We start from the raw sequence: 27,792 nt of genomic DNA, 5'->3' as shown, positions 1-27,792 counted from the left end.
CATTGTATTTGTAGGGCAGTGGTTCCCAACCTTTTGACCACGGACCACTTGACTGGGGTCCACTTTGACCAGGGACCACTCTCCAACACCAGTATCAAAAGGGTTACGAATCAGTTTTGGGTCAACTTTACATTTGGTTTGGTTATTTGGGATGGTGGTTCAGAAAATTGCATTGGATAGACCTTATCAGCTCTAGTTTCTGATACAGAACATATGCCATCCAGTAGTCACCATCTGCTCACCCATAGTAAACCATGCTCGTGAGGCTTGCAGATACATGAATGCAAATGCATTCATGCTCTCTCTCAAGACTTGCAATGTGAACATGTGTGCTCGTGAGGCTGGAGAGCGGCACAAACACATTCATAATCTCTGCTAGCCTGGCAAAGCCGGCAGACAGAGACTGTAAATATGTTCACGTTACTCCTTATTTGTCCCAACAGCTTGTACACATTAAGAATACTCATCAATTGAAACCGATCCAGTGCAATCCCATTGAGTTGCTGGACACTCCATTATCAACTTTTGCTCCAATGATGGCATTTAAGTCAGAATAAGACACTATAATTTTAGAAGAAAATATATTTCATTTCTGGCTATGCAATACTGTCTTTGTAAATGAACCTATTTGAAAAGCATGTAAGAAAAACAGCTGAGAAATGTTTTTATATTTTTTTATTTAGACAAAACAAATCCTACATGCAAACAAATCAACAAAATATTTAAAATACTTTTTCTAGAATAATACTACTACAACCTAAACATAAAAAACCCCAATAACCACAAACAATTTATGTTATTGGGTTGCTGTGAATTTTCCAGATTGTATGGTGATGTTCCAGAAGCATTCTCTCCTGATATTTCACCCACATCTGTGGCAGGCATCCTCAGAGGTTGTGAGATGTCACATAAACGTGGGTGAAACGTCAGCAGAGAATGATTCTGGAACATGGCCATACAGCCCGGAAAACTCACAGCAACCCAGTCATTCCAGCCATGAAAGCCTTTGACAACACAATCTATGTTATCTATTCTAAGGGCTTTACATTCTCTATCTGGTGGTTATATTCTTTCCATTTTCTATACCCTTTTAGTGAAAAGGTGCATCCTTTCGCATATAGTAACACATTTCTACTCCAAAAAACCAGTGATGGAAATTTGGCCCCATTTTTGCTGGAGGAACATAGTGGCCAAAATTGTGGCACTTTGCTTTGTGGCATCTTTGAAAGTTTGGCTGAGAAATGTCAATGGTAACTGAAAGATAATATTGAATGTGTATGTTTCATACCTTGACTCATATTTGGATGATTTGCTTCCCTTCCCTTCACAGAAATAATGAACTGGCATTTTTTTCTTTGATATAATAATTTTATGTTATTGCAGTGTCATCATTTTGTGTTTATCTAAATTTCTCTTTAATGATCAACAGTCTAAAACATTTAATATCTAATTTCTCTTTAAAGACCAACTGTCTAAAAGATTTAAGTCTTTCACAGTGGCTGGTTTTCTTATGCACCTTAGGCCCCTTCTGCACAGCTGTATAAAATCCAGATATCTGCTTTGAACTGGTTTATATGGCCATGTAGACTCAGATAATCCAGTTCAAAGCATATAATGTGGATTATCTTCATTAATATTCTGAATTATATGGAAGTGTAGAAGGGCCCTTAGTCTTGGTCTTAAATCCAACATTATTTATGTCATCAATATACTGGATTTTATTTGCACTGAATATGAATCCTGATAATCTATATAAATAAAAATGTAATGTTAGTTTGTGCTACCGTCAGAACTCAAAAACCACTGGGGGAATTGACATCAAATTTGGACACAAGACACCTAACAGTCAAATTTATGTCCTCCACTAAAAAAAAAATGATTTTGTCATTTGGGAATTGTCATCGCTGGGACTTATAGTTTACCTACAATCAAAGAGCATTCTGAACTCCACCAATGATGGAATTGGGCCAAACTTAGCACACAGGGCTCCCATGACCAACAGAAAAAACTGGAAGGGTTTGGTGGACATTGACCTTGAGTTTGGGAATTATAGTTCATCCACATCCAGAGAACACTGTGGACTCAAACAATGATGGACCTGGACCAAACTTGGCACGAATATTCCATATGCCCAAATATGAACACAGATGGAGTTTAAGGGAAATAAACCTTGACATTTGGGATTTGTAGTTACTGGGATTTATAGTTCACTACAATAAAAGAGCATTCTGAAACCCACAAACGACAGAAATGGGGCAAACTTCCCACACAGAACCCCCACAACCAACAGAAAATACTTAAGGCCATCCAGTCCAACTCTCTTCACCAGGGCAAGAAAATGTAATCAGATCCCTCCTGACAAAGAGCCATCCAGTCATAAATATAGATAGATAGATATGATTCACACACACACACAGATATAGTATCAGAGATTTGAAAGAGACCCTTAAAGAAGGACTATGATATGTTGCATATTCCAGAGTAGGCAAACCAGACACTCTCCACATCAACACTGACAAAGAAACAGCAAGAAATACTGTTTACTCACAAGCATAAAGGAATTACATATATTAGAAACCAACACTTTCTCATTACTGGGCCACAGCAACGTGTGGCAGGGGACAGCTAGTATGATTATATGATTGGGAATTGGTTGTCTGAAACCTCTTCTACACTGCCATACTTACATTATCTTCTTTGAACTGGATTACAATCAATCTTTATTATAGTCCACAGACCCAATTACTCAGCAGAGAAAGTGCACAGCAGATTTGTAAATGGATAAGACCACTTAAAAGCAGGACGAGTGCAATGCAAGATACATATGAACAAGGATAAAAATGCTGCAAATATATACAAGGCAAGTTTCAACCTGGGTCTAATACAGGAAAACTGTCTTATTCTGGCTACCTCAGAGAGAAACTCACATGGGGGAAGTTGTCACCTAGTAAAAACTTTGCATGGCATTTGGTTGATCATCTGTGTAAGTTGCTCAATAGTGTGTTAATAATAGCCAAGCCTGCTTGTAAAAACTGCCATCCTATGATGTGATACATATATTCAACATCCTGATTATTACATGGGTAATGTCTTGCATTGTATGGGGTCCCTGCAAATCTAGCTTGAAGCAATCCAGTTCAAAGCAGATAATTTGGATCTTGTATGGCAGTGTAGAGTAGTTTACTGATGAGGCAGGGTACAAAATGGTGCTGTTCATTGAACATGTTTCTCATTTGAGAAAACTCACAACATAGTAATATGTGCCAGACAAATTTACACTATCCTTAGATCAAGTGAGATTTTGGATAAAAGACCAGGGGGAGATGAGACTACTATTATTAGTAAAATGTGTTAGCAAGAGGATTGACAGGGAAGTAGCTTTTAAATGGCTGTGACATGTGGAGTGGAGAAGGGCAGATGGGATAAAAAAAAATTAGATTGAGATTTGTTGCTGAACTGTGATATTAACTACTACAAGACGCTAAATTTAGTGACTTTAAAGGAATGAGAGTTGTTTGGTAATCAGATTTGAGAATAGCAATAGTTGAAAATGAATGGGATTTCATTTGGGAAAACCTACCTTACAAATCAGAGAGAATACATTGAGAACGCTCCATAAATGGTAACATTTGACATAATTTTGAAGCTTGCCCCTTTGTATTATTTAGATTATTGTAATATATATTTTCAAATAAAGTTAGTGTTCTAAGTATTTATTTATTTATTTACAGTATTTGATTACATTTATCTTTTCCACCCCGAGGGGGTTCTCTGATCTACACAATTTGTCCCGCAGCATTTATCTGTACCCATTACTCTGACCCGGCCCAGTTTTATTGTGTCTTGGTGTATTGTTTATTGTTTGTTATTTAATATTGCTTTAATTGTTTTTAATTTGCTTTAGGTTTTGTATTGTTATGTTGTGTATTGAGGCCTTGGCCTTTGTAAACCGCATCGAGTCCTTCGGGAGATGCTAGCGGGGTACAAATAAAGTTAATAATAATAATAATAATAATAATAATAATTGCATTCATTGCTGCAATGATAGCTTTATTGGTTCCAATTTGATTTTAAGTTGGTCATATTGTATAAGTTTATCCTTTGGAAATAAATTGATTATTTTGTAAATTCTTCCTTTCAATCCCTTAAAATTGATTACATTTATCTTTCTGTTTAAATAACAAGTGTTCTAGGTATGGACAGAGGGGTGCTGGTGCTAGCAACTTTTGTGATTGAAGCGTACACTAAACATCTGTTATGTGAATTGATTGCTTATTCTTTCTTGTGCCTTAGAATCATAGAATCAAAGAGTTGGAAGAGACCTCATGGGCCATCCAGTCCAACCCCCTGCCAAGAAGCAGGAATATTGTATTCAAAGCACCCCTGACAGATGGCCATCCAGCCTCTCTTTAAAAGCTTCCAAAGAAGGAGCCTCCACCACACTCTGGGACAGAGAGTTCCACTGCTCAATTGCTCTCACAGTCAGGAAGTTCTTCCTCATATTCAGATGGGATCTCCTTTCTTGTAGTTAGAAGCCATTGTTCCGTGTTCAAGTCTCCAGGGAATCAGAGAACAAGCTTGCTCCCTCCACTCTTGCTCCTCTCACATATTTATACATGGCTATCATATCTCCTCTCAACCTTCTCTTCTTCAGGCTAAATATGCCCAGCTCCTTAAGCCGCTCCTCATAGGGCTTGTTCTCCAGACCCTTGATCATTTTAGTCGCCCTCCTCTGGACACATTCCAGCTTGTCAATATCTCTCTTGAATTGTGGTGCCCAGAACTGGACACAATATTCCAGGTGTGGTCTAACCAAAGCAGAATAGAGGGGTAGCATTACTTCCCTTGATCTAGACACCATGCTCCTATTGATGCAGGCCAAAATCCCATTGGCTTTTTTTGCCGCCACATCCCATTGTTGGCTCATGTTTAACTTGTTGTCCACGAGGACTCCAAGATCTTTTTCACACGTACTGCTCTCGAGCCAGGCTTTGTCCCCCATTCTGTATCTTGGCATTTCGTTTTTCCTGCCTAAGTGGAGTATCTTGCATTTGTCCCTATTGAACTTCATTTTGTTAGTTTTGGCCAATCATCTCTCCAATCTGTCAAGATCGTTTTGAATTCTGCTCCTGTCCTCTGGAGTATTGACTATCCCTCCCAATTTGGTGTCATCTGCAAACTTGATGAACATGTCTTCTAAGCCTTCATCTAAGTCAGTGGTTTTCAATCTGGGGTCCCCAGATGTTTTTGGCCTACAACTCCCAGAAATCCTAACAGCTGGTAAACTGGCTGGGATTTCTGGGAGTTGTAGGCCAAAAACATCTGGGGATCCCAGGTTGTGAACCACTGATCTAAGTCATTAATAAAGATGTTGAACAGGACCAGGCATAGGACGGAGCCCTGCTTGTGGCACTCCACTTGTCACTTCTTTCCAGGATGAAGAGGAAGCATTGGGGAGAATCACCCTCTGGGTTCGTCCATTTAACCAATTACAGATCCACCTCACCGTAGTTTTGCCTAGCCCACATTGGACTAGTTTGTTTGCCAGAAGGTCATGGGGGGACCTTGTTGAAGGCCTTACTGAAATCATCTTTATCTTCTTATCTTTATCTATTTCCACAGTGCTTTACTGTTCTTCTTTCTATTTTTATCCAAGGTATGGAATCCTCTTCTTTTGAAAATTTTCCTGATTAGACCAATTGGAATGCATCACAGTCGAATTCTACAGTGGGTAGTGATTTTCCCTCCAGTTGTGAACTATTCTAAGATTTCTTGCAATTTTGAAAACTTTGTCTTTCCTATTAACCTAAGGATGGTTTGAAATAGGTAAAATGTGAACTTTGATAACTGATAGCCTGCTCAGTTATGATAACTGGAATGCTGAATATTTTAGATTTTGTTGAATATAGGGAAATATTGGATTGTCGTTCCTATGACAAGATGTGCTGTATCTTTTGTTAAGAAAATGCCAAAATATCTAAATCCTGCAAAACTAATTGATAAATTGGGGGTTTCTTTTAGACCCAATGGGCCTTACTTGGATATTTTTATGATCAATATTTTTATTAATTGTAATGTATTTCGAGCCTTGCATATATCTGAAATGTACTAAAAATTAACAGTAGTTATCCTAAACATCATTTTGTATTTGATAAAAAATAATGTTTTTATACTTTGAGTTTCAACATTTTTCCTTAATTCTGCGAACGATTCGATTGCTAAGGTAAAAATAATAGTAGAGCTTGGGCACCCGTGTTGGGTTCCTCTAGATATTGGGAATTGTTTGGAATTGACACCATTTACCCTTAATGTAGCTCTTACATTTTCATATAACTATCCTGTAATTGCTATAAACCTGTCATCCATATTTGGTTTTTTTTTAGAAGCAGTATCAAATAGCTGTGCTCAACAGTGTCAAAAGCTTTCATTTCATCTACCAGGATTATGGCTATTGGATTCGTGTTCTGACTGTTACAAATTATATTTAATACTCTCCTAATGGAATTTGCTAATGTCCTGTCTGGTAGAAATCCAGTTTGATCTGAATGAGTATATATGTTATAAATTTATCCAGTCTTTGTTCATCCTGATTGAGTAATGTTATAGGTCTGTAGGCTGATGGTGAGTGGGGATCCTATTGATTTAAGTATAGGTGCTATTTTTGCCCTGTCCGTGATTCTGGACTTTTCTTTCCAAATAACATACTTGTAAATGAGTGATTAGGCCATCTGCATTTTTAAAAAATGGTATTCAGGATAAATCACCATTCAGACCTGGTAATTTATCCCATTTTAATTCATCATTTGTATTTTTTTATTTTCTCAATAATTGGGGCATTCAGTAGATCTCTGTGATCATTTGTGATATATTTAATAGACAGTTCCCTTATAAAGTTCTTAACATTAATGCTCCTTTCTATATTTGAGGAATATAGTTCAGCAAAGAAATCTTTGAAGATATTGCTTGTTTCAATTGGATTTGAAATGAGTGCAATTTGCACTTTAATAGAATTTATGCTATTTTATTGAAGGTCTTTTTGAAGAGCATTTGACAGTCATAGTATTTTCTTTAAAAAGATACTTTTTATTTTCCTGATATTCCAACTTGTATTGTAGTTGTTTGAGCTCTTCTTTCATAATGGTTAGTTTTTTTTCTTCATGTCTTAGTCTATATTCCAGTTCTTTTCCTGTTTGCTTATATCTGCCATCTTCACTTATTAATTTCTCTAGCAAAGTTGCTTGGAATTCTTGTTTTTAATTGTTTTAGATAGTCAATTTCCAAATTTCTTTCATATCTACTTTTGTCATATCTTGCTGTTTTTCACTCGCTAGGCATCATCTTGACTTCCCTGTGTCTTTCTCACTTTAATTTTTGAGATTGCTTTCAAGTACTAAATTTTCCTGTGCTCACCAATTTATTATGTCTTGGCATCATTCCTCTTCTATTTGCTAATTATTTCTTGTTCTGTTTCTATTTATCACTCTTAAAGTTAATTATTAAGCAGGGAAGAGAGTGCAAAAGTAAAATTATGGTTCCATTTCCCAGAACGGCAAATTTCTCCTCTCTAAGAGCTCCCAAGGTGATGAACAAATTAAAATGTTACAAAAATAAAATTATTTTAAAACAGGTTAAAATATTCTTTGAAAACACAGAAACACAATCTAAAAACAATTCTACAACCCTTTCCTAAAAACAGATAAATGATCAGTACTTTATTTGACATTTTTCATGTGAATATATGAATTACCAAAAGAGGATGTGGTGGGTTTTCTTGTAGTAGTGTAATGAAAAACAGTGTTAGGTGGCTGGCTCAGGGTCTTTCTGTAAAACAGAGATTTTGTCTTTGTACAGTTTTTTCAACCACCTGTACTTTGAAGAAATGTATAGTTTATTTATGTATTTATTTCTCATATTTATGCCCCATCCTTCTCACCCTGCAGGGGACTCAGAGCGGCTTACAAAAGGCAGGGATTTGATACCACATAAAATACAAACAATTAAACAAAATATATATAATAAAACCAAGAAATTAAAATAATCTAAACACAATATTTAAAACCAATCCAAAACCCAGTTCTTATATATAGTTCCAATATGAAGTCCTGTCAGCCAGTTACTCTAAGATGTTAAGATTCTGTGATTCTGTTTCCAGTCTTCTTGTTGCTATTCTCAGCTCCTGACCTATGAGCTGGAATTTGTTCTGGTGTCCCTTCTAATTCTTTCACATATATGTTTTTTAAATCCTTGGCTTTCTACATATATTTATGATTACCCTTTTTGGTTGAATCTGTAGATAATATCTAGCTTTTCCATCTGAATTGAGAAGCCCCCGGTGGCACAGGAGGTTAAACCCCTGTGCCGGCAGGACTGAAGGCCAAAAGGTCGCAGGTTCAAATCCGGGGAGAGTGTGGATGAGCTCTCTCTATCAGCTCCAGTTCTCCATGCAGGGACGTGAGAGAAGCCTCCCACAAAACATCCGGGCGTCCCCTGGACAATGTCTTTACAGACGGCCAATTATCTCACACCAAAAGTGCCTTGCAGATTCTCAAGTCGCTCCTGACACGACCAAAAAAATTTAATCTGAATTAAATCCCACCTCTTTTGAGCCCATGTTGCATGTGTTTTGAGGGGCTGAGCCGGAGGCTCTTCGGGATGCGCAGTTACAGTGATAGGCTATCCAAGCTGCACAGCTGAGCAGGAGGCTCTTCAAGATACGCGGTTGCAGTGGAAGAGTTGCCAGGCCGCGTGCCAAGTGGGGATCTTTCCAGGCTGTACGTCAGCAGTGGGATTCTCTCTTGGCTACATTCTTCATATACAGGAGGGTGCAGGGCAGGAGCCCCAGACAGTGCTTTGTGAAGTCCTAAGGGCTCCACGGAGCACCGTTTGAGAACTGCTGATTTAGAAGATACAAAATAGAAACCTCATTTTTCACTCATCATTCCCCATTAACTGTGATTTATGTATGAAAATATCAAGAGCCTTTGGATGAATAAAGAAGTGGAAATTTTTACGAACGTTGTCACATTACAACTTAAATTCATTGTGGAAGAAGAACGTATATACTGTAATAAGGAAAGAACGCAAGAGAGATAACTATGCCAACATCTCACACTTGAGAGGAAAGGTGGAGGATTATTCAGATGTACATAATATCACTTAACTGCTGTGTTGTATGTGCTGCCTCTATGCTTTATAAAATCTGTCAAATTACGTATTCTTGGCAGGGGAAGCAGCCAAACAAATGTAAACAGCAATTTTAGAGCCCAGTCCCTAGGATTAAAATTTTGTAAACACTCCAGCTAATTGCATTCTTGTTGTCAATGTACCAAAGGCACCATTTAGCTAAAGCATTTGTTTACTGAATTTTGTTTGTTTAATGAACATGAATCTAGTAATGTTCTGACTGAGGATAGATAGGATCAGCTTGAAATGCAAATAAGAAAGTATGTCTAATGCTGTTAAGTGTTTAGATTACTGGGTACTCTACAAGAAAATAATCTTTTAAGTTGTTTTGGTATGGAATCTGTAACAAAAAGTGCTTATTTCACTGTTTTAAATTCCAAAATGGATGGTGCATTTTGGAATTTGAAGTTGAAAAAAGAATACTCTACTATTCAACAGCACTTATTTCACTGATACAATTTGGAGAATTTATAAAATGTTCATTATGATTAATAATTTGTATGTAAACTTGAAGTTGAAGAAAGAAGGCTATGCTTGGTCTCAATAGATTTGATAGGAATTTTCTGAATGACCTCACAAATTGTGTATCCGATGTCATTCGTTATATTTAGATTCCAAAAAATATGGTACTTGTATGAAATAGAACAAAATAAAGCTTCACTTTAAAAAAGCAGGCTCTGGTGTAAAAACACAAAAAGCTAAAGAACAACTAAAATAAATAAATAGCACAAATACAAATACAATCAGCAGATAATCTGACTTTATGATGGTAACTCCAAAAGGGTTTAATGTGAAAACTTATATTTTGTTAAACTAGAAGATATAATCTACTTATCTTGGTGATATAGCTGGTTTGAAATATCCCAGTTTTTCCTAATTTATTGGTCAGAAGGTCATAGAATCATAGAATCAAAGATTTGGAAGAGACCTCATGGACCATCCAGTCCAACCCCCTGCCAAGAAGCAGGAATATTGCATTCAAATCACCATCCAGCCTCTGTTTAAAGGTTTCCAAAGAAGGAACCTCCACCACACTCCGGGGCAGAGAGTTCCAGTGCTGAACGGCTTTCACAGTCAGGAAGTTCTTCCTCATGTTCAGATGGAATCTCCTCTCTTGTAGTCCTCTAGATGAAGCTTGTTATTCAAAATTAAAAGCCTAACGCGGTCAACAATAAAAACAAATAAAACAAACAGAGAAGTACAAATCAAAACAAACAACAAAGGCCTTGATAGGTAGCTTAGCCCTACTTGCAATCCCAGTAAACCAAACTGCGAGGAGCAGCTTAAAAAGCTGGGAATGTTTAGCCTGCAGAAGAGAAGGCCTCGAGGAGACATGATGGGGGCCATGTATAAATATTAGGCCTGGGTAACAACGCAAAAATTTGTTTCTAAAATCGATTTGTAATTGGGGGTTTTTTTTGTTTCGATATTTAAAATAATTACAAAACTTTCCCAAAAAAAAGTTTCGGTATTTACGAAATTTCGTAAATATTTACAAAACATTTTGTAAAGATGGCGCCCTTTTTTTTTCAATATTTTTAAAATATTTTTTAAATTTAATTATTAATTTAGTAGAATAGGGATTAATTATTATTAATTATTATTAAGGAGGGAAGGCAGGCACTCACTCTGGCAGGCCCTCTCGCTCGCCGCTTGCTCGCCCCTCTCACTCCAGCAGACAAGAGTTCTTCCTCCCACCCTGAACATTATTCCACAGATATATCAACCCCACTTGCCTAGTTTCCAACAGACCTCACAACCTCTGAGGATGCCTGCCATAGATGTGGGTGAAATGTCAGGAGAGAGTGCTTCCGCCCCTCTCGCTCGCCGCTCGCTCGCCCCTCTCGCTCGCCGAATAGGCAATGCTAAGCAAGCTGGCCAATTGCAACATTCAGGCAGGAAGCAGCCAGACCATGAAGCTGCAAGGCCATTCGATGCTCATCAAGCTGGCCAGCTGCAACATTCACGCTTGCCTCCAGCAGACAAGAGTTCTTCCTCCCACCCTGAACATTATTCCACAGATATATCAACCCCACTTGCCTAGTTTCCCAACAGACCTCACAACCTCTGAGGATGCCTGCCATAGATGTGGGTGAAATGTCAGGAGAGAGTGCTTCCGCCCCTCTCACTCGCCGCTCGCTCGCCCCTCTCGCTCGCCCCTCTCAGCAAGCATCGGCAGGCGGCCATCGTATTTCCGAAATGGACGGAAATACAAAATTTTTTGGCGCCTGCCGTTTCGATATTTAAAAACACTTCCAGGTTAAAAAAAATGTTTTGTAATCGTTTCGTAATTCAAAAATTAACGAATTTTTTAACGAATTAACGAAACGAATTGACCAGCCCTAATAAATATGTGAAGGGAAGTCATAGGGAGGTGGGAGCAAGATTGTTTTCTGCTGCCCTGGAAACTAGGACGCGGAACAATGGCTTCAAACTACAAGAAAGGAGATTCCATCTGAACATTAGGAAGAACTTCCTGACTGTGAGAGCCGTTCAGCAGTGGAACTCTCTGCCCCGGAGTGTGGTGGAGGCTCCTTCTTTGGAGGCTTTTAAACAGAGGCTGGATGGCCCTCTGTCGGGGGATGTCCCGGTCTTCAAACACTCTGTGCTTCATTTGGAAAAATGCTACACTTGTAGATCTCAGGCGGTGTTTATTTCAGTGTCAATGTTGACCTTTGTGGAGAGGTGGCTGCCAAGGTAGCGGAAATGGCCAACATTTTCTAATGTTACACCATTAAGCTGTATACCCTAAAATAATGGCCGAGGCAGTGGCAGCAGGGGACTAGTGCCTACAAACCAGGACAGCACTTAAGCACAGTGGATCTCTATCAGGCAAGACCAGAAATTCACTTGTCAAACAGAGACAACTTGATGCCTATCACACAACGCTGGCAATACGAAACCAATGCAACAGCCTCTGTCTACTGAAAAATATTCCTCAGAATCTCAGAGCCAGCCAGGTGACAAGATCAATTCAACATGCCTCACAAGAATGACTTTGGAGTTGTTCACTAATTCCCGCTTACACTAACTCCCTCTTACAGCTGCAGCAATTCACCTACCAGGCATAGATAAGCACTTCTTGGCTAATGAAAGATTCCCCAGCTGTCTTCCCTCAATGCAAATAAGTTTGGTTAAAGAATAAAAAACCCATATATGCATAATTGCTCATGTCGCTCTTCAGGTAGTCTTTTGCCAATTCACACATACACACAGAAGGGGAGGTGGGGACTGCATAGAGCATGTGCATTGAATTTGTGGAGAGGGAGTGGCTCTAGAAGTTTCCAAAAAAGCTCTGCACTTAGGCACACACTGTTTCCCGTGTGTGAGTTTAAAAGACGATAACCCAAACTACAGTTTCAGGCAAGCAACCTATTGTCCCCGAACTGGAGTTAAGTTTTACATCAGAAACAGATGCACTAAATATTAAATATGTATACCAAAACAATGAAAAAGTTCATGAAATCCATATACCGTATATTCTGGGGCACAACTTGACTGGGGCTATAAGACAACCCCTCAACTTTAACAAACATAATAGAGAGTTGGGGATATACTCGCCGTTTAAGACGACTCCCCAAACCAGGCACTTCTCACGAGGCCTGGACAGGAAGGAGGAGAGGGGCATAATCAGAAGGGCCTCCGGCGCTCCTCAGGTCGCTCTCCTTCTTCCTGCCCAGGCCTCGCGCGAAGTGCCTCTTCTCCCACGAGACAACGTTGTCTCGCAAGACAAGAGGCACTTCTCGCAAGGCTTGGATAGAAAGGAGAGTGGCCTGAGCAGTGCGGGAAGCAGCCCAGGGGCCCGGCCGCCAACAAAGGAGGCGCCTGGGTCTCAGCAAGGAAGGCAGCCAGGGAGGAAAAACAAGGAGGTGATAGGGCCTCTTTGAGAAGATGGGGCAATGCTGACAGGGGGTAGGGAAAAGGCAGAACTACTTAATGCCTTCTTTTCCTTGGTCTTCTCACAAAAAGAAAGTCATCTTCAACCTCAGCAGGATGGAGTGGATGAGGGATTAGAGGACATCCAACCTCAAATTGGGAAACAAGACATCCAGGAATACCTGGCCGCTCTAAATGAGTTCAAGTCCCCAGGGCCAGATCAACTACACCCAAGGGTATTGAAGGAACAAGCAGAAGTCATTTCCGAACCATTGGCAATCATCTTTGAGAGTTCTTGGAGAACAGGAGAAGTTCCAGCAGATTGGAGGAGGGCCAATGTGGTCCCAATCTTCAAGAAGGGAAAAAGGATGACCCAAATAATTACCGTCCGGTCAGCCTCACCAGGCAAGATTCTGGAAAAGATTGTTAAGGAAGTGGTCTGCAAACACTTAGAAACAAATGCGGTCATCGCTAATAGTCAACATGGATTTATCAAAAACAAGTCATGCCAGACTAATCTGATCCCTTTTTTCGATAAGAGTTACAAGCTGGATAGATGCGGGGAATGTCGTGGATGTAGCGTACCTGGATTTCAGTAAGGCCTCCGACAAGGTACCCTATGACCTTCTGGCAAACAAACGAGTCCAATGTGGGCTAGGCAAAACTACGGTGAGGTGGATCTGTAATTGGTTAAATGGACGAACCTAGAGGGTGATTCTCCCCAATGCTTCCTCTTCACCCTGGAAAGAAGTGACGAGTGCCACAAGCAGGGTTCCGTCCTGGGCCCGGTCCTATTCAACATCTTTATTAATGACTTAGATGAAGGGTTAGAAGGCAGGATCATCAAGTTTGCAGACGACACCAAATTGGGAGGGATAGACAATACTCCAGAAGACAGGAACAGAATTAAAAACGATCTTGACAGATTAGAGAAATGGGCCAAAACTAACAAAATGAAGTTCAATGGGGACAAATGCAAGATACTCCACTTAGGCAGGAAAAACGAAATGCAAAGATACAGAATGGGGGACGATGCCTGGCTAGAGAGCAGTGCGTGTGAAAAGATGTGTCCAATTCTGGGCACCACAATTGAAGAGAGATATTGACAAGCTGGAATGTGTCCAGAGGAGGGCAACTAAAATGATCAAGGGCCTGGAGAGCAAGCCCTATGAGGAGCGGCTTAAGGAGCTGGGCATGTTTAGCCTGAAGAAGAGAAGGTTGAGAGGAGATATGATAGCCATGTATAAATATGTGAGAGGAAGTCACAGGGAGGAGGGAGCAAGCTTGTTTAATGCTTCCCTGGAGATTAGGACAAGGAACAATGACTTCAAACTACAAGAAAGGAGATTCCATCTGAACATGAGGAAGAACTTCCTGACTGTGAGAGCCGTTCAGCAGTGGAACTCTCTGCCCCGGAGTGTGGTGGAGGCTCCTTCTTTGGAAGCTTTTAAACAGAGGCTGGATGGCCATCTGTCAGGGGTGATTTGAATGCAATATTCCTGCTTCTTGGCAGGGGGTTGGACTGGGTGGTCCATGAGGTCTCTTCCAACTCTACGATTCTAGGATTCTATTATTCTAAGGGAGGAAGGATGGGGAGTCTGCCCAGGAGGCCGCCATGAGCCAAGGCAGAGGAGGAAGAGGAGGAGAGCCCGAGGCCAAGGCAGCCATAGTATGTAATTTTATTATTATTTTCATTTTATACTCGGCGTACTAGATGACCCCCAAAATTTTATAAGGTTTTACATGCCTAAAAAGTCGTCTAATACTCCGGAATATTCGGTAGTTAGGTAATACATGAAAATGCTCTAATCAAATGAATATTTAAAAAATTGATTTGAAAAGTGTGCATATTTGGGAAAATGCACATGAAAATGCGTATTAATATTTGTATGGAACAAAAATATATTGCAATAAGAAGTAGAACAAGTATGGGACAGACAGAATAAGTAGCTGCAGAACAACTTTAACAAAATTAAGCATGAGAGAGTCACTCATTTCTAAGTACGAAAAACATATCAGCTTACATAAAACAACAAGATTCCAAGTAAACCTTAGTTTTTAGGTTTCACTGAAAATATAGTATAGGTCAATAAAGTATAGGTCAATACTCTGTATCTGGAGATGCAGCTGTGACAACATAGCAACATATCACAAGCCTAACTTTTAAGCTATGCACAACAATACACTGCAAGGGAAAGCAGCAAGAGTGTCACAGCTGCTTGAAGAGGGCTGGACCAATAATCTCTCATTGGACTGCTGTTTAGTACTGCAGAAATTACTCTGTTGAGTAGCCCCTGCACGATTTAAATGGTAGATGTCAAAGTGCACTGTCAATCATTGCAGTGGGCTTCTGGCATCATAACTACTGAATAGAAATACCAACTACTTTTTTTCCTTTGTTGAAATCAAAGTGGAAAAAGTCTTCGTGAGCTGATAGAAAGAATATTTTGTTACAGTATAAGTACTTAAATCATAAAAATCCTCTTTTCTTCCAAATATTTCTGTCTTTTTTATCTGAACAACCTACCATCAAAATTGTTTGAGGTCAAATTTGCATATAAATTGCATATAAATTTAATGCATTAATACATGACTCTATCGTGTTTGACCAGTGTTTCAGTATCTTAAATTATGTTTATTTTTCATGTCTCCTTCAAAATTCCCAAAAATACATTTTCCTACTACTGTTTCCAATGCCATATAAGGACATTGGCAATATTGCATGTTGCTTCAGTGAGCTCATGTGCTCCATGCACCAAATTATGCATGATGTATTCACTGAAAAGGTGTAGAGTTTTCATCTCTCTGTTTAAAATGTTTAAACTGTGTCTTTGTACAGGAAAAAAGACATTTTCAAAAGATAAGTGTTAATGGGAGGGAGCTTAGAAACTTGTTCGTGGAAGCTTTGTCTCCCTTTACCATTAAGTGTCAGTACATAGCACAAACTTCAATTTTCTGAAGGAGTTTTACGGTTTCATTTTAATAATTTGTTCATTTTTTTTTGGTCGTGTCAGGAGCGACTTGAGAAATTGCAAGTAGCTTCTAGTGTGAGAGAACTGGCCATCTGCAAGGACGTTGCCCAGGGGACGCCTGGATGAATTGATGTTTCTATCATCCTTGTGGGAGGCTTATTTATTTATTTACTATGCTTATATACCGCTGTATCTCAAGCCCAAGGGCGACTCACAGCGGTTCACAAACAGTAAAGACAATAAAAACAGCAATAGTTCAATAAACAATGACAATTAATTTACACATTTTCCATTAATAACTAATAAGCAATCCCAATACACAATTATTACAAACCCCATCCCCAATCGCCTCATCATCCATGCATGATCCAAATTCGTCATCCATTGTTCCATTCCTATGTTCAATTACCAGATTGCACTAAATTACTCAAACGCCTGCACAAACATCCAGGTCTTCAACTTTCTACGGAATGCCATGAGCGATGGTGCCAGCCTAATGTCTGTAGGAAGGGCGTTCCACAGCCGAGGAGCCACCACCGAGAAGGCCCTATCTCTCGTCCCCGCCAACCGTGCCTGGGAGGCCGGCGGGATCGAGAGCAGGGCCTCCCCGGAAGATCTCAAAGTCCGGGTGGGTTCATAGGCCGAGATGCGGTCAGATAGGTATCTTGGGCCGGAACCGTTTAGGGCTTTATAGGCCAATACCAACACCTTGAATTGAGCCCGGTAGCAAATCGGCAGCCAGTGGAGCTGGTGCAACAGGGGGGTTGTGTGCTCCCTGCGCTCCGCTCCTGTTAGGCTTCTCTCATGTCCCCACATGAGGAGCTGGAGCTGATAGAGGGAGCTCATCCACCTCTCCCCGGATTCGAACCTTTGACCTGTCGGTCTCCAGTGCTGCTGGCACAGGGGTTTAATACACTGCACCATCGGGGTCAGTGTTCATTGACAATGGTAAACATTATGAGACATGGCTGACATAGAACTTAAAATTGTATGAATTAAAGAGTCGCAGATACCTTCATGAAAGAATTTCTATTTCTTTCACCAATGTACAAGGTTTTTTTTTCCTACAGATTTAAAACATCACATGTTGTTGTTCATTCATTCATTCATTCATTCAGTCGTTTCTGACTCTTCGTGACCTCATGGACCAGCCCACGCCAGAGCTCCCTGTCGGCTGCCACCATTCCCAGCACCTTCAAGGTCAATCCTGTCACTTCCAGGATACCATCCATCCATCTTGCGTTTGGTCGTCCCCTCTTCCTTTTTCCTTCCATTTTCCCCAATATAATTATCTTCTCTAAGCATTATCTGCAACCAAAAAAGAAAGAGAAGCACCAAAGGCTTTCATGGCCAAAATCACTGGAGTGTTGTGTGGTTTCCAGGCTGTAAGGCTGCGTTGTAGCAGCATTTTCTTCTGACGATTCACCTGCATCTGTAACTGGCATCTTCAGAGGATCTGATGGTGGTCAAGCAAGTGCTTGTGGATTTTAGTGGCTTCTCTGTGTAGTCTGACGTGATGGTTGTTAGAGTGGTCCTGCATTTCTGTGTTCTCAAATAATATTCTGTACCCAGCTTGGTTTATCATGTGTTCTGTTATAGTTGAGTTTTCTGGCTAAAGTAACCTACAGTGCCTCAAAGGCACTCAGACAACCACTTCCAAGCTTGCTAATTGCACCCTTCGCGTTCGTTTAACGGGAAATGGTTCTTTCCTCCCACCCTGGACATTATATACACTCCACTTGCTTGACTACCATCAGATCATCTGAAGAGCCATCCACAGATGCAGGCAAAACATCAGGAGAAAATGCTGCTAGAACACGGCCTTACAGCCCGTAGTTGCAGATTTTTATTTGTCGTGTCAGGGCAACCAGTCAATTATATTACATTTCTAACAGAACAAAGCAAACAAACAAACAGACAAAATACAAAATTTGTGAGTTTGGTAGTTGATTAAATGTCCTTTGACCAGTATCTGGCCACTTGGAGTGCTTCTGGTGTTGCTGCAAGAAGGTCCTCCATTGTGCATGTGGCAGGGCTCAGGTTGCATTGCAGCAGGTGGTCAGTGGTTTGCTCCTCTCCACACTCGCATGTCGTGGATTCCTCTTTGTAGCCCCATTTCTGAAGGTTGGCTCTGCATCTTGTGGTGCCAGAGCGCAGTCTGTTCAGCGCCTTCCAAGTTGTCCAGTCCTCTGTGTGTCCAGGAGGGAGTCTCTCATTTGGTATCAGCCATTGATTGAGGTTCTGGGTTTGAGCCTGCCACTTTTGGATTCTCGCCTGCTGAGGTGTTCCAGCGAGTGTCTCTGTAGATCTTAGAAAACTATTTCTAGATTTAAGTCGTTGACGTGCTGGCTGATACCCAAACAGGCGATGAGCTGGAGATGTCTCTACCTTGGTCCTTTCACTATTGGCTGCTACTTCCTGGCGGATGTCAGGTGGTGCAATACCGGCTAAGCAGTGTAATTTCTCCAGTGGTGTAGGGCGCAGACACCCTGTGATAATGCGGCATGTCTCATTAAGAGCCACATCCACTGTTTTAGTGTGGTGAGATGTGTTCCACACTGGGCATGCATACTCAGCAGCAGAGTAGCACAGCACAAGGGCAGATGTCTTCACTGTATCTGGTTGTGATCCCCAGGTTGTGCTAGTCAGCTTTTGTATGATATTGTTTCTAGCACCCACTTTTTGCTTGATGTTCAGGCAGTGCTTCTTGTAGGTCAGAGCACGGTCCAGGGTGATTCCCAGGTATTTGGGTGTGCTGCAATGCTCCAGTGGGATTCCTTCCCAGGTGATCTTCAGAGCTCGGGATGCTTCTCTGTTCTTGAGGTGAAAGGCACATGTCTGTGTTTGGATGGGTTGGGGATCAGTTGGTTTTCCCTGTAATAGGCAGTAAGAGCACCTAGAGCTGTGGAGGGCTTCTGTTCTACCATCTCAAAGCTCCATTCTTGAGTGGTAATGGCATGATCGTCAGCATAGATGAAACTCTCTGTCCCTTCTGGCAGTGGCTGGTCATTTGTGTAAATGTAGAACATTGATGGAGCAAGCACACTCCCCTGAGGCAAGCCGTTCTTCTGTTTCTGCCATCTGCTTCTTTGGCCCTGAGAGAAGTGACCAGAAGTGACTTGAAATATTTTACAACTTTGATATTGCATTCTTTTACAGTTTCTACATTACTGAATGGCTTCCTTCCCTCCCTCCCCACCCCGCAGTATGTAAGCTACTGATACGTTGCTTCAGTGCCATTATTTCTGTATCTTATTGCTGCTTGAAAGAATTGGTTTTTTTTACTTTTCATCTTTTAATTTCCGCAATGCAACCTTTTAAGTCTCTCCCTCTAATTTAAAATACCTGTGGTCCTTGTTAGTGTTATATCCTGATGAGCATTAAAAATAATGTTGAGAGTTCAATATCACAAAGCAGGCAAATAATCTTCTCTTCAGCAGAAGTAAGATAATATTATGATTCTCAGTTCTCATTTAAAAAAATCTGATTTCTTCCTTCAGTGTTCTCTTGGTCTTCTTTGACATGATAGGGTGTTAAGCAGACAAAAATTTAAAAATAATGTCAGGCTGCGCAACTATTCACAAATTCCACTTGAAACTAACACAATGCACTGTTGTCAAAAGTTTATAACAGACTGGCATACTTGACCGCCATAACTCTTACCAACTGGCCTCGTGCAATTGTGGTACTAGTCAGGCGGTGGAATTGAGAACTAAATCACGAGCATATCAGCTTTTTGGCTTATTAATGTTCTAATTGTCATGCTCTATCTGTTGAAACATATTTTATTTTTTAGTAATTTGAATACAATAATTTAAAAAATAAAATAAAAATATAAAAGATGAACCAAAATCCATATAAATAAAAATGTAATGTTCGTTTGTGGGATTAACATAACTCAAAAACCACTGGATGAATTGCCGCCAAATTTGGCCACAAGACACCTACTAACCCAAGGAGTGACCATTGCTCAAAAAATTATTTTGTCATTTGGGAGTAGTAGTTGCTGGGTGTACAGGAGTTGATTATAAATTGTATGATTTTAACTGTATTTGTGTTTAGATTGGCTGCAGTAATGCTGGAGCGGCCTAAGTCAGAGGAGTCCTCCATGTGCGTTGCCATGGAGACCGATGCAGGAGAGAGGGAAGTGGGAGGAGCTTAGAGGGGAGAGTTTGAAAAAACGACAGTTAAAAAATCAGTTCGGGTTTAGGTTTAGAGGAGTTAGGTTCAGAGGAGTGAGGAGTGAGGAGTTGGGAGAGAAGGAAAGGAAAGGTGGCGGAGTGACTTGTGAAGCAAAGCTTTGAGGCTTTGAAAAGCTGAGTTTGGCTATTGGAAGTTTTTCAGGCTAGTGTAGCCAAATGGTGAAACAGAGCTGGTATTCTTTGAGTCTAAGGAGAGGCTAAAGAATAGTTTACTTAGTATTTGATCTAGGGAGGATCAAACAAGGAAAACATCCCTGTATTGAAACTTTGTCTGAAACAAGTGCTCTACGTCAGAAAGATACTGTGTTACTTGAAAGAATGAACTGTTAAAGTTATAAGTATTATTCCAAGTGCAACAAGGAAAAGTTACATCTTGCAACCACACGCTGTGTACTTAATAAAATTGTTAACTTTTATTTGAAGATTGCCTCAGCTCCGTCTATTCTGTGTCCAAAGTGCCATTTCTCACAATATTACAACTTACCTCACGTGGTGGCAGAAACGCAGGGAAAAGTAACCAAAAATACTACATTCTTCTCTCCAGTCACGCTACAGTATATACAGTGTAATTACTATTAAGTTATTACTTTCTTAATAAAGGAGGAGGTGCAATTGAACAGCCTCCTTTCCAACTTGATGGTAAATTTGGTTCCTAATCGGCAACCTCCATTGCAAATCGGCCAGTTCTTTTAAAATTGGGAACTGGAGTAAAATCTCCTGAATACTGGTTCCTTTCAAATTGGTGGCAACAATAAATCATCCCTCCGCTCCCTTGTTTCTTTTCACTGGGATTTATAGTTCACCAATAATTAAAGAGCATTCTAAACTCCACCAACGATGGAATTGAACCAAACTTGGCACACAAAACTTCCATGAACAACAGAAAACACTAGAAGGGTTTGGTGGGCATTGACCTTTAGTTTGGGACTTGTAGTTCATCTACACCCAGAGAGCACTGTGGCCTCAAACAATGATGGGCATGGACCCATGGTCTGGTTGCCCCCTGACACGATAAATAAATAAAATGGACCAAACTTGGCACGAATATTCCATATGCCCAAATATGAACACTGGTGGAGTTTGGGGGAGTTGTAGTTACTGGGATTTATAGTTCACCTACAATCAACCCATCCTGAACCTCATCAGGGATAGAATTGGGGCAAACTTCCCACACAGAAGCCCCATGACCAACATAAAATACTGTGTTTCCTGGTGGTCTTTGGCGACCCCTTTGACACCCCTCACAACTCTCCCCTGAGGTCCTGACCCCCAGATTGAGAAATGCTGCCTGAAGGAGATCCAGTCCATCTCCCTTCACCAGGGCAAGAAAACATTAAAGCTCTCCTGACAAAGAGCCATCCAGCCATATATATAGATAGACTAGCTGTCCCCTGTCACGCGTTGCTGTGGCCCAGTCTGGTGATGTAGGAAAATAAAGTAATGGTTTCTAATATATGTAATTCCTTTATGCTTGTGGGTAAACAGTATTTCTTGCTGTTTCTTTGTCAGTGTTGATGTGGAAAGTGTCTGGTTTGCCTATTCTGGAACATGCAACATATCATTGTCCTTCTTTAGGGGTCCCTTTCAAATCTATGATACTATATCTGTGTGTGTGAATCGTATCTATCTATATCTATGGCTGGATGGCTCTTTGTCAGGAGGGCTTTGATTACATTTTCTTGCCCTGGTGAAGGGAATTGGACTGGATGGCCTTAAGTATTTCTGTTGGTCATGGGGATTCTGTGGGGGTAGTTGGCCCCATTTCTGTTGCTGGTGGGGTTCAAAATGCTCTTTGATTGTAGGTGAACTATAAATCCCAGCAACTACAACTCCCAAATGTCAAGGTCTATTTTCCCCAAACTCCATCTGTGTTCATATTTGGGCATATGGAATATTCATGCCAAGTTTAGTTCAAATCCATCATTGTTTGAGTCCAAAGTGCTCTCTGGATGTAGGTGAACTACAACTCCCAAACCTAAGGACAATGCCCACCAAATCCTTCTCGTGTTTTCTGTTGGTCATGGGAGTCCTGTGTGCCAAGTTTGTTTCAATTCCATCATTGGCGGTGTTCAGAATGCTCTTTGATTGTAGGTGAACTATAAATCCCATCAACTACAACTTCCAAATGACAAAATCAGTACTTTTTGAGTGAAGGACATAAATTGGATTGTTAGGTGTCTTGTGTCCAAATTTGGTGTCAGTTCCCCCAGTGGTTTTTGAGTTCTGCGAATATCACAAACGAACATTACATTTTTATTTATATAGATATAGTATCATAGATTTGAAAGGGACCCCTAAAGAAGGACAATTATATGTTGCATGTTCCAGGGTGGGCAAACCAGGCAATCTCCACATCAACACTGCCAAAGAAACAGCAAGAAATACTGTTTACCCACAAGCATAAAGGAATTACATATATTAGAAATCAACACTTTCTCATTCCTTTATTTTCAAGATCACCAGACTGTGCCACAGCAACGCGTGGCGGGGGACGGCTAGTGTATTAGTAAAAAAATAAAAGGATTTGTTCTGTAAAATTTGGATTCACTCAAAAGGACCTAGAAGGTGTCAAGGCGGTAGGTTCCCTACCCCTGGTCTAATTATTTTGAATGAAAGCAGAGCAATCCTTTATATCTCTTTGGTCTTATTGCAGTTCTAATTACTCAAAATAGACAATAGCAAACCTGTTGGGAAGGATCTATCTCATTGTCCCCTACTACCTGTCAAATGTAACCGGGATTGTTTTGAGTAGAAATACTTAACCTTATGTTTTCACTTACTTCTAGGTGCTGAATTCTGAATATTGAACAAAAGTGTCGTGCTTGGATTAGCCCAGTCGGTTCCCTCCCTTTTGCATTAAAGTGACTGTCTCCTGGAGGATTATTGGCAGAGAGAAATCTTTTGGAAACATTCCCTCCTGAACTGCCTTGAAGTTTTATCCACAGTCATGTGGTCACTACAGCTGCTGTTCTTCACAGTGTTCTTGGCATCCGCTGTCCATTGTAAGTGTATGAATTGATTTTCCTATTTAGTTTTTGTTGACTGCGACTTTGAAACATATGGAATGGATTAGGTGTCTGGAGCTCTAAAATGAGAAATGTTTGGTTTCAGGCAAACTGTGCTTTGTTTTGAACAATGCTTTGACAAATACAGAGTGCCATCGCTCCGTTTGTGACTGGCAAATGTTCCAAAGAAATTGAACAGTGGGTACATATAGGCAATGTGTCCCTGAGGCTCCTCCCATGGGGTTTATTTTTTCGGAGGAAGGGAAGCTTTGTTTTTGTTGTTGCTCTTGTTGCTCTTTTTCTATGACAGAATTTTCTTTACAAGAACTGTTCAGAAGAGATTTTGCCCTCTTCTGAAGCTGAGAGAGTGTGATTTATTTGGAAAAATTAAAACTAGATCTGATATGTATTCAAGAAATTAGTGTAGGAAAAAAGATGAAAAGCTACTGTTAAATTCAAAATTAGGTAGACCATTTGTTTCTTTGAAAGAGAAAAATAAAAGAGGCTATTATACATGTAGGTAACAAGATTTTGGTTGATGATAAAAAAATCAAGATTTATCATTAGGTAAATATAGAAAAATGGAAGGAGATAAAAAAAAGAAATGGAAAGATGGAAAAATATAAACTATCATTGCTTGGGCAAATAGCGACAGTGAAAATGATGGTGCTTCCCAAAATGATGTTTTTATTTCAAAACCTGCCAATTATTAGGAATATGAAAATTTTAAAAGATTGGAACAAAGATATCAAAAATTCATATGGAATAATAAAAAACCGAGAATCCACCAGGATAACATGATAGAAAGTAAGGAGAAAGGTGGACTGGTAACTCCGGACCTAGGATTGTACCTAGAGGCAAATGCGCTGATTTGGGCTAAAGATTGGGCAAAATTGGAGAAGAAGAGGCTATTAATATTAGAGGGGATAGAATTAAGGGAAGGTTAGCATACTTATATTTGGTATAAAGGGAATAAAAATGAAAAAAAAATTGGTAATCATTTCATAAGATCATCAATTTTGAAGGTTTGGGAAATATACAAAAATAATTTATATAAGAACACACCTCTGTGGGTATCATCTCTGGAAGCTGGTTAAAGACGCTGCATGGGGTTACATGAATGGCCAAAATATAAGGACTTACTAAAAAAAGAAGGAGGAGAAATGATCTTAAAATCGCAACAGGAATTAAACACGGCAGACCAAAAAATCTCCTGGCTAGAATACACTCTTCAACGGAGAAACAGTTTTGGGCCTGAAAATAGCTGTTGTTTTATGATTTTGGGTGCTGAAAACGAAATTGACATTTAAAAATGTATATTGGCTCTAGTTTTTATGATATAAGCAATCACGTGATCACATATGGTTGAAAAAATGCATGTTGCGACTTACACTATGGAAGATTCTAGAATATTCTAGAAAGTTTGATGATGCAGTATTAGTGCCATGTGCAAAAGCCAGAAAGCCCTATATAAGGCCGGACTTCCTTGACTCGCATCTGGATTTCTTTCCATCAAATTGTGGGGCAGTGAGCGACGAGCATGGTGAGCGTTTCCATCAACAAGTTGCCACTATGGAAAAAAGATATCAAGGTAAATGGACTCCGTCAATGCTGTCAGACTACTGCTGGAGCATTGTAAGAGACAATCTTTTCCTTGAATACAAAAGAAAAGTCAAGAGAAGCAAACAAGATAAAAACTAAAGTCATCATTAAATTGACATTTAAACTTTCAGACTTTTCAACTGCATTAGGCCTACTAATATAGTTTCTTGCTGCACAAACATAAACAATAGACTAATTAAATAAATATTTCTCATGTATAAACTATTGGCAATATAATTTGACTAAAATTTAGTAAATATTCACGGTTTATATACATGCAGTAAGGTTAGGCGCATTATCATAATATTAACGAATTACCTATTGTGGAGAAAATTGAAATAGCTGTTGCATAAAAACCACAGCCAATTAACACATTTAATTATTATATTTGAATTCAGCATGTTAAATTTATTAAGAAACGGCACATTTCATTTCCGTAACTGAGAAAAACTGAAAATTTGTAGAACAGTGTAATTAATAATAATAATAAACCTTTATTTGTACCCCGCTACCATCTCTTGCAGGACTCGGTGCGGCTTACAAGAGGCCGAGCCCTAAGTACATCATCAACAAAAACACAACAGGCAGCAATACAATGCAACAATACATAAGTAAACAATAAAACAGTAACAAAAGCACGACACTGTTAAAAACCTGTGGCAGGGCCAAATGAAATAGTTAAAATTCTAAAAATGCTGGGCATGTCCAGGTGAGGTAGACTGGATATTTTGGGAATAGAAAGGTGTGCAGACAATTCTAACTCTCTCATAAAGTGCATTAGGGACAATTGCTTGGGATTCCTTAATCTGGGAAGGCTATCAATATTACAAATAGAAATCTGAACCTTTTTCATTATAATTATGTTAAAATGATCCAAACCAGGGGTCCTCAAACTTTTTAAACAGAGGGCCAGGTCACAGTCCCTCAAACTGTTGGAGGGTCGTATTATAATTGGAAAAAAAAAACCATGAATGAATTCCAATCCACACTGCACATATTTTATTTGTAGTGCAAAACACACTTAAAAGCAATACAATAATTAAAATGAAGAACATTTTTAACAAATATAAACTTATTAGTATTTCAATGGGAAGTGTGGTCCTACTTTTGGCTGATGAGATAGCATTGTTGTTGTTGTTGTGTGCTTTCAAGTCGTTTCAGACTTAGGTTGACCTTGAGCGAGGGCCAGATTAATGACCTTGGAGGGCTGTATCCGGCACCAGGGCCTTAGTTTGAGGACCCCTGGTCTAAACAGAGACTTTAACTTTTTTATAGGTTGATAGGGATAAACATTAATGTTTTAACATTTTTGATATGTGATATTCCTTTAAAGCAATGGCAGAATGATATTTCTCTATTTATCTGGCAAGGCAAGAAACTGAGAGTTTCAAATCAAAGATGTAATAGAAAAAGTAGTTTTGTCCTGCCAGAGTTGAAATTATACTTTAATGCTTGCTATTTAATAATAATAATAATAATAATAATAATAATAAACTTTATTTGTACCCCGCCACCATCTCCCCAATGGGGACTCGGAGCGGCTTACATGGGGCCAAGCCCAGACAACATATTACAGCAATAAAATCAAAACATAAAAAACAAATAACAACAACATCATCAAAGTACATTAATAATAATAAGAGAAAAAAGCAGTCTTAAAATAACATTCTAATAAACACAATCATGATAGCAATAATGACAACAATGGGCAACATGTACAGGATAAAACAATTTAAAAAATGTGATAAGATAAAAAAGGAGCAAGACATTTATGGGGATTTATGAGGTTGAACTTCCCATTTGGGAGGGCGCGAACTCCAGTAACAAAAGCGTTGAGGGGTGCAAGATATCATGGTGTGCACCTACTCACCAAAGGCGCAGCAGAAGAGCCAGGTTTTAAGGTTCTTTTTAAATGTTTCTAGTGAAGGGGCTTTCCTGATCTCTCCAGGTAAAGAGTTCTATTTCATATAGTTAAAAGAATAGTTCACACTGAAAAACAAAAGCTTGTTACAATTAGAAGGTACTGATTTAATGTTTGAACAACTTTTTTTATAGTATGAGATAATTAAAGTGAATACAGATTATAATAATTATGTGAGAGGATGACTGTTGAAAATATGGAATAGATACAAAGCGAGATTTCATTTTGGAATACCCTTTGGAATTCACCACATGAAGTATTAGACAGAAGAGAACCTCGTATAACAAATGATAAACGGTTAACTTATATAAACATCTGCTTGTACTTAAGAAAGGGAGTGAAAGAATTAAACCTAATGAATTAGAAGCTGAAAGGCATAACTTTCAATGGCATCTTTAGAGATAATTTAATGAAAGATTTAAGATGGATAAAAATTATTGGTTTGAAATAACTAAATCCAACTTCGATCTAATGATGATAATTTGATTGCTAGTATGTATACATTGCTAAAAATGAAAATGCCAAGTGGTCTAAACCCTCCCGCCATCATGTTCTCCAATTTTGTTCACATTTTAGCTGTAGCACCGGTCGAGCTTTATACTAAGTTTACCAAAATTTAAGATGTCTAACTGCAATAGTTGCTGATCTAGACCCCCTTATCTGAAGGATAGCCAAGTCAGCATGCACATGACATTTTAGAAAATGAAAATTTTGTGGTCTAATAAAATTGAAACTAAATGTATGAATGGCAGGTTAATTGAAATCCTGTACATTTTTTCTGCTGATTCCATAATTTTAACATTATGAATGCAAAATCCAATCAAACAAGTTGACTCAAAGTGTGCATCAAGTGTGTCACGATGGATTTTGACCAATATTTAGACTGCAACAATCTCCATGCAAACGAAGATATGGACTTGAAACTTTGACCCAACATTATCCCTGTGCTGGACATAATACTGCCAAATTTGCAACTACCCAGCATCTATAACCACCCTACAGGATCTCTTTAAATTTGGCACTTTCAGCAC

At 39.4% G+C, this 27,792-nt stretch overlaps 1 protein-coding gene across 17 annotated transcripts in view; it reads left to right on the top strand.

Moving 5' to 3' along the window:
• Positions 1-27,792, top strand: part of ADGRL3 (adhesion G protein-coupled receptor L3) — a 388,836-nt gene that overhangs the window by 45,928 nt on the left and 315,116 nt on the right. For all 17 annotated transcript variants that reach the window (XM_067464127.1, XM_067464130.1, XM_067464131.1 and 14 more), the window contains exon 2: positions 23,020-23,235. In XM_067464127.1, the coding sequence (XP_067320228.1) occupies positions 23,181-23,235 (55 nt within the window). In that variant the 5' untranslated portion in view covers positions 23,020-23,180. The remainder of the gene's footprint in view (positions 1-23,019; positions 23,236-27,792) is intronic.

This window comes from Anolis sagrei, chromosome 2, assembly GCF_037176765.1.
Source record: "Anolis sagrei isolate rAnoSag1 chromosome 2, rAnoSag1.mat, whole genome shotgun sequence".
NCBI classification, from domain to species: Eukaryota; Metazoa; Chordata; class Lepidosauria; order Squamata; family Dactyloidae; genus Anolis; species Anolis sagrei.
Note: the sequence above shows the minus strand (reverse complement) of the source record. Positions and strands in the feature narration are given on the sequence as shown.